This window comes from Citrus clementina, unplaced genomic scaffold (assembly GCF_000493195.1).
Source record: "Citrus clementina cultivar Clemenules unplaced genomic scaffold, Citrus_clementina_v1.0 scaffold_5, whole genome shotgun sequence".
In the NCBI taxonomy this organism is placed as follows: Eukaryota; Viridiplantae; Streptophyta; class Magnoliopsida; order Sapindales; family Rutaceae; genus Citrus; species Citrus x clementina.
Window position 1 is genome coordinate 6,598,929 of NW_006262201.1, and position 7,522 is coordinate 6,606,450.

The 7,522-nt window shown below is 33.4% G+C and overlaps 1 protein-coding gene across 1 annotated transcript; it reads left to right on the forward strand.

Moving 5' to 3' along the window:
* Positions 1–770: 770 nt before the first annotated feature.
* LOC18041068 (zinc finger transcription factor YY1) lies at positions 771–5,347 on the forward strand. The gene is made up of 6 exons (XM_006431667.2): positions 771–967; positions 1,107–1,165; positions 2,179–2,378; positions 3,035–3,124; positions 3,892–4,035; positions 4,657–5,347. The coding sequence occupies exons 1-6, from the start codon at positions 882–884 to the stop codon at positions 5,197–5,199; spliced, it is 1,122 nt and encodes a 373-aa protein (XP_006431730.1). The 5' UTR covers positions 771–881; the 3' UTR covers positions 5,200–5,347.
* The last annotated feature ends 2,175 nt before the right edge of the window (positions 5,348–7,522 follow it).

Sequence of the window (7,522 nt, forward strand, 5' to 3'; positions counted from 1 at the left end):
TATATAGTAGAATATGTGGATCTGAATTTGCCCATTTATGAGAGACAAGCATTAACATTTGCTTGCAAGTGAACATTGAAAGAAAATATGTTGAGTGGTGAGAATATGAGGAATCGGAAATCGAAAATAAAGGTTGATTAGATAATTTCATTGAAAAAAATATTTTGGCAAAAAAATAATAATAACTAAGAAAAGGCTGTTAAAAGAAAATTGGTGGGTTATTTGAAATATTCCCATCAAAATATGATATACATAATTTCTTACAAAAGTTAATTTTAGGAAAAAAAATTATAACATGATCTAAGTTGTCAAATTATTTGTGATATTTTTTTGAGATAAAAATTTATGATGTGTAACACTACTCTTAATTGAAAAATGATTGATGACATATCCATAGCTATTTGTTTACTTCATTTTTATGATTATGTAATTGTAGAAGAATTACTTATCTTCGTATTTACATATGCTTAAAATTAAATAAAATTCTCTATAAATTATTATATCTCTTATTTATTTTATTTCTTTCTCTTGTTATATTGCTAGGCTCCAAGTTGAAAACTAATTTAACAAAATTTTTATTTCTTAATAATTTTTTTTCTTTTTTTTTTAACTTCTTTTCAATAATTATGGAATGAAATTTCTAACCGTTTTGTTAGCGGTTTGGAGAAACCCGAAATGGAAAAATCTCTTGAACCGTCCGGTCCAATTCCATTACACCGAACCGTCGTCGTTCCATCAAGACGCCCACAAACCAAATTGCACTTCAAAGGTTTAACAGCTTTGTTCCCCCAATCTCACCCTTTCTTCGAAACGGCTACTTTGTTTCAATTCAATAAAACAATCAACAAATCAAGCCAATAATTTTCGCAAATAAAGAACAAATGGAGACTCATTTCACTCACAGTTACTTCGAAAGACGACCAATTGTCAAATCCAAGACTCCGGCTGTTAAATGGTTCAGAGAATGGTAATTTTGGCCAAATTAGCCAATTCCCTTTTCTTAATTCTTTCAAGTTTCCTATTTTTTATTTCAAGTTTCAATTTTTATTTTTTCAATGCGAAGCAATTTTCTTATTTATTTATTATTATTATTATTTTCCTTGAAGGGTGCCCCAAGATATTGCGGCTACTGGTGGGAAGTGCCAGATTTTGAGATGGGTAAATGGTAAGTGATTTTTTTACATTCTTATGCTAACAAAAAAAATTTCGTTGAATTTAAATTTAAATTTTTAATTTTTTTGGTTATTTTATATGTTGTTATTTGTTAATAACTGTTGTTTGATTCGACTTGTATGAAAGTTAAATAAGTTAGTGTTTGGTGAAGAAATAAATGAAAACTAAGTTGAAGAAATAAATGGAAACTAAGTTTAACAGCATTTAGAGTGCCTAATTTAAATGCTTCTTCTTCTTTGCTTTGAATGGGAAATTCTGAGAATTTTGTATGTTTGCAAATTTTGTTGCAATTAGAACTTATTGGGCTATGGTCGCAAAGTCTCCATAGGCTATTCTAGTCCAAAGAGGTGGAATCGGGATTTCTTTTGTTATTTTCATTTTTTTGGGTGCTTAAGGAATTCGATATCTTTGAGGATCAGTTTGTTGTGAATTGGATGAGATTAATATTCAAGATTATGAATGGAGAAGATGATACAATTTATCCTTTTAAACATGCCATTAGAACATTAGTTTTTTTTTTTTTTAAATAAATAAAGTGTATTTTTTCATTTTATTTGGAAGTTTAAATGATTGTAGGGTTTTCCATATTTTTGCTTTGCTGCTTTTGTGTGAATACCATGTAACTCTATGAGCAACATTGTTTTAAGGTGGCATGCTGTATTTGATGAGTATATCTTGCTAGCTAGTGGTTATCAGTTCTTTCTGTTATCTGTTGTTAAGCTTTCACACTATTTTGTCGGTTGTAGATTCTCATTTGCATTTTTGTTTCTTTCTGTGAGTAGTGCACTACATCTGATGTGCTAATGGTCTTTCAACTTGCTTTTGATTCAATAATGGAAGCTTTGGCATTTAAATTTCCATAGTTTCCATTAGATTCAGGGGAGCCATGTCAGAGTTTTGTAAGAGGAGAAATCTTTAGATGGCTTTGTGTCAAAATTTACTTTTAAAGAATTCTCATGTTAATTTATTCCCAACATTTTATGTCCTTCGTCCATTTGTGTTCAGAGAAAACATTGAAGGCCTTAAAGGAGAAGGCAAAAGAGCCAGAGGCACCAGAGCCGGAGCCAGAACCTACCACTGAAGTTCTATTTCTATGCAGCTATGAAGGCTGTGGGAAGACATTTATTGATGCTGCTTCTTTGAGAAAGCATGCTCACATTCATGGAGAGAGACAATATCAGTGTCACTATGAAGGATGTGGAAAGGTAAGACATGACGTATTTAATGTAGTTTTTAATATTTCATTCATGATTTCTTTAGACTGCTTAAAATCATGAGATTCATCATACTTCTTAAGGTTTAAAATATGATAATATTTAAAAAAGAAAAGGAAACTATTATATGTATGTGTAGAGACAAGCTGTTGTGTCTGATCTTGGACATACTATCCAACATGGCCTCTCTAAAAATTGTGGGATGTTGGATTAAACAAAGTGAGGAATTTGGGTTTGTGGCCGAGGGCGGGAGTGTTTCTGAGTTGTAAAAATTTGGGGAACTTCATGTGTATGAAAGCAATTTGCATCGATGATTTGAGTGGGGAAGCAAAGGTACTATTGAGAATCAGGTGCTATCACCAAACATTTTTTCTTTTGGTGGGTCTTTTTGTGCGGCTAGTTTAAACCCTCTGGTTAAATAAGATCTGTCAGTCTGGTTTGGGACTGAAGGTGGTCCAGCCTTGTTCATGTACAGTCTTTTGTAAACCATCCTCAAATTGTTTTCTTGGTATATTTATGTTATGTTAAAGGCTAAGCCTCATCACTTTTTTTATTTCTCTTTTTCTTGAATTTTTTTTTTAATTGATGTCGTTCTTTCAGGCATATAAAAAATGGTTTTTGAAGTAATTTTGTACTTTTTGATGCAGAAATTTTTGGATAGTTCGAAGTTGAAAAGACACTTTCTTATTCATACTGGAGAAAGAGATTATGTATGTCCTCATGAAGGCTGTGGTAAGGTGAAGAATCTATCCATCCTAAAGCATTTTGTCAAAACTTTGCGGAGGCTACCTTATCTTTTTCTTTTTTCTTATTGCTGACATTATCATAAGATATGAGAAATATTATACATTTGTTTTCTGCCTGAAACATTTCTATTTGATGATTGATTCCATTGTCTTATGGTCCCTTGCCCACAATTTTAAAATTTTAGGTCATTTGGTAAATAATATTAATACCTTGGATGTTTAATAATATTTTGAAAAGAGAAGTACAGTTTGTTGTACCCTGTGATTGCTGAGGACATCATGGGTTTTAGTAAGCAAGATTCTGTGAGACGCTTTGATTGCCATACAATATTAAGTGTCATGTATCCAATCCAGGGGGACCCAATGATGTTGAAGTCTCAGGCTGGCAAGTGGAGGATCATGGAGTTCAGTCTTGAGAATTGCCACTATGCAAAAGCCACTTAGGGGTATTAGTGTATTTGGAATCCCCCTATAACCTTGTTTTATTTGGACCGACTCTCTGTGAAGACCTCTCCCATTATTATTGAGAATGAATGTTCGGTACTTAATATCAGGGTTGGTTGTATTGTAACTTGGATGGATCAAATATGAGAGACTCATGTTTTTTCATCATCTTGTAAAGGGCATAGTGCTAATCTTACCTTGAGGTTGCCGTTTTGGCTTAAGATGTTACTTTATTGTACATTTCTGTATGTGCACACACTTGTACTTGTACCCAGCATTTGTGGTGTTCCTAATTACAAATATGAAATATGCAGGCATTCTCTTTGGACTTCAACCTGAGATCACACATGAAAACACATTCACAAGAAAATTATCACATCTGCCCATACCCAGATTGTGGAAAGAGATATGCTCATGAGTACAAGTTAAAGAATCATATTGCATCTCACCACGAAAAGGTTGGTGCTATTTCCTTGCTGTTACTATTTTGCAGTGCCAACGCCTTTTTAGTATTTTTCTTTGCTATTTTAGATATTTTTCCTGCCTTTTTTGTTGCATTTTAAGTTAATTCCTTTCATAGAACATATCTTATGTAGTTTATGACGTGTAAAGCAACATGACTTCGGTTTCATCTCAGATTATATTAGTCATCTGTCAAAAGGAATTTTACTTATTTCTTTTCTAAAGATATCCTTCAAGTCTGTTAACAATGGCAACATATGAATGTTTGTGTTCTAGTGGAATTGTAGTCATTTCACCTTTAGTATGGCCATAGTACAAATGGTTATTATAATCACTGAAAGATTTAGTACAGAAACCATCTGCTATTTTTCTTCAAACTCTTAAGATCATCCCATGTGTCGCTGGTTGACTTCACTGTAGATCTAGAATGGTTATCATAATTATGTTCTTTTTGTTTTTTTTAATTTTATTTGATATACATAGGACATCAAAATACCATTCTGCCAACATGAATTTTGGAAATTGATTGCCATGAAGCAAAGATCATCTGTATATATTTTTTCTCTCAAAACTCGTATATCATATCTGATTCTTAGTTTCGAGATTTGATTTCTCAGAATGCTGCAATGGAGGTGCCCAGATACGCTACTCCTCCCGAGAGGATAACAAAAACTCCCAAGCCACCTGCTGGGGTTTATGGTTCTGCATCATCTGAACGTCCTTATGCATGTCCTTATGAAGGGTGTGAAAAGGCATATATCCATGAATACAAGCTTAAACTCCATCTGAAGCGGGAGCATCCCGGCCATATGTCTGATGAAAATGCCGAGAATGCCACAACAAATGCTGATAATGAGATGGATGAAGGCAGTGACCAAGATGCCTATGCTGGAAAACGTGTTAATGGCAAAAGTCAAAAAAAAAGCCGGGCGAAGCCAAACTTGAAGATGCCTCCTGCAAAAGTAACGCAACGCAAAAGCTCAACTCCATCTCCTGCCACCTTGAATGTAGTGAGAAAGCAACAATGGACTCCTAAAGAAGAAGTTTACGAGGAAGAAGATAGTGAAGAAACTGAGGAAGATCGTGACAATGTTGAGGATGGATTTAGGTACGGGGAAAATAATGAAGATGATGATGAGGAGACTGAGTACGAAGACTGAAGCATATAAAAATGTTTCCTTCACCCTTCTGGTAAGGGCACCTTGTATGTATCTAACCCTTACAAACAGGTTCTCTGTCATCTTTTATCTGCTTGCTTTCAGCATCTTTTTTTCTCTCATTGCAGCATATAAATAAATTTAAAAATTTTTAATTTTAAAATATTGGTGATTCGCTAAAGAATTTCATACGACGAATTTGTGATTTTTTCATCTTGGGATAAACACAAAGCTGATGCAATCAACTCATCATGCCAAAATTTATGCACCTGAGCCGCATAAGATACTTGACTGGTAAGCTTGACAAAATTTCAATCGTTATATCATCAGAACATAAATGATTTGAAAGAGAGGGGAGACCACAACATGAATAAGTTAATTAGTTAGTGTCATAAAGAGGGATTTGGATTCATTAATTGTTGACTTTTGTGCTGGCTCTAACAAAGCTTTGATCATAAATTGGCAATCCATTTGGAAATAATTTTCAACCCCCAATCTATAGCCCATCAATCACCCACTTGTAATTTCCCAGGCATGTAGAGCGTAAACCATTTTACGAGGCAATGCATGTAGAACTTAAAAGGGATAGAAATTTCACCCACTACACACTAATCCTTGATCCCAAATCTACTTGTATTAATGTTTATAATTAATTTCTTCTATTTAATACTAGTTAATAAGGCTACATAGGTAAGTGCAATAAGGTTTCGTGCATTGGAACCCATGGTTATCGACCTGAATCCATTAGTATGGATCATTTTCTTTTCCAATTGAAATCCATTAGTATATGGAAGAGTGAAAAAGTACTTTCGTTGTTTTGGAATAAGAAGTCTTCGTATCTTAATGCATGTATTTAATGTATTCGGGACTATTAGAACTTATTACTCAAACTTAAGTTATTGTAATTGCAATAAATATTCATGGCTGGTTGAGCTACACACAAGAGGCTCTTTATCCTCTCATTATATTGTCACTAGACTCTCTTTGTAAATAAAAACATCATCCGGATCGGTAATTTAGAGATCCCTAATTTCTTATGTATGAATTCAACATATATAGATTCTTAAATAAATGCGCCATTCTTCCACAATCCCTAATGTCTAGGAATACTGAAGAAAGGTCCAATACTAAATAGCGATCCACTTGACGATCATATATTTCTCCAACTATTTCTTCTGAATGTGTACACTTGATCATTCGACAGCTTACCGTACTTTGTTTTTTCTCATCCCACGAGTCTTGTACCAATAATCAACTTAAAAGTCATTGTATAATATGCAAAATAAACCATCATATTAGTCCACGAAATTGTCAAAACGTCTTATAATTTGGCTTTCAATATCTTCATATGATAAATTAACTTGTAAGCGTTTCATCCTGGAATAAATACGAAGCTGATGCAATAATTTCCTTACCAAATTCCACAGAATCAACGAATGCATTAATAAAAAGACGAGTTTCAGCATTGTTGTTCTGGAGATGTGAGATTCGAATCCCCGCACATGAGTAGCCTGGGAATTGGATTGCCGTTACCTAAATTAACCCAAAAAAAAAGCTTAATTTATTCTTATTTGAATTCTTTTTCTATCAATTTAAATCACATAAGTAGATATTTTGACCGAGTGTTTTTCAATTAATATGATTTGGTTGGCTATTCGAGTTCGATTATAGGAGAGGTAAGGAGCTAAAATTTTAATTTGAACTCAGCTACCCCTCTATCTTTTTAAAAATACAAAAATAAATTTAACAATCGTTTAAATTTACATAATTTAATTATCTTTTGTTTCTTTGCCGTATCAGCTGCTTAAGCAAGCATAAGTGCAGGTGGTCAACAGTGAACAGTAACACGGTTTGCACACGGCGAATAGTAACATGGTTTGAACAGTAACGGTTTGAATAGTAATGTGGTTTGAACAATAACGTGGTTTAAACAGTAACACAATTTGAACAATGTTATACGTTTGGTTATAAATAGCGAGGAGAGGTTAGAGCTTGAATCATCCCAATTTTGAGAGCAATTGCAAGTGAAACAATTTGAGAGTTTTGAGAGAGTTTTTACTTGAGTGTTAGGAAGATTCAATTAGGTGTATTGGGGTTGTGGGTATTGACAATTTTTTCCCACTTTCGTAAAATTCTATTATTAGTCAAATTATCTTCCGGTCTTTATCCGTGGACATAGGGATTACACCGAACCACGTAAATTATTGTGTCATTTTCTTTGCATTTGTTTACATAATATTTATATTTCTCTAGAAATTACAGTTTCCGTAATATTGGTAATTGCTCAACCCTGCACTTCTGCAACAAGTCAAACATTCCTAGAAAT

Coding starts and splice junctions, on each gene's coding strand:
- LOC18041068 (XM_006431667.2), top strand. CDS start 882: ATGGAGACTCATTTCACTCACAGTTACTTCGAAAGACGACCAATTGTC. Junction 1,166..2,178: donor GATTTTGAGATGGGTAAATG/GTAAGTGATTTT, acceptor ATTTGTGTTCAG/AGAAAACATTGAAGGCCTTA. Junction 4,036..4,656: donor TTGCATCTCACCACGAAAAG/GTTGGTGCTATT, acceptor TTGATTTCTCAG/AATGCTGCAATGGAGGTGCC.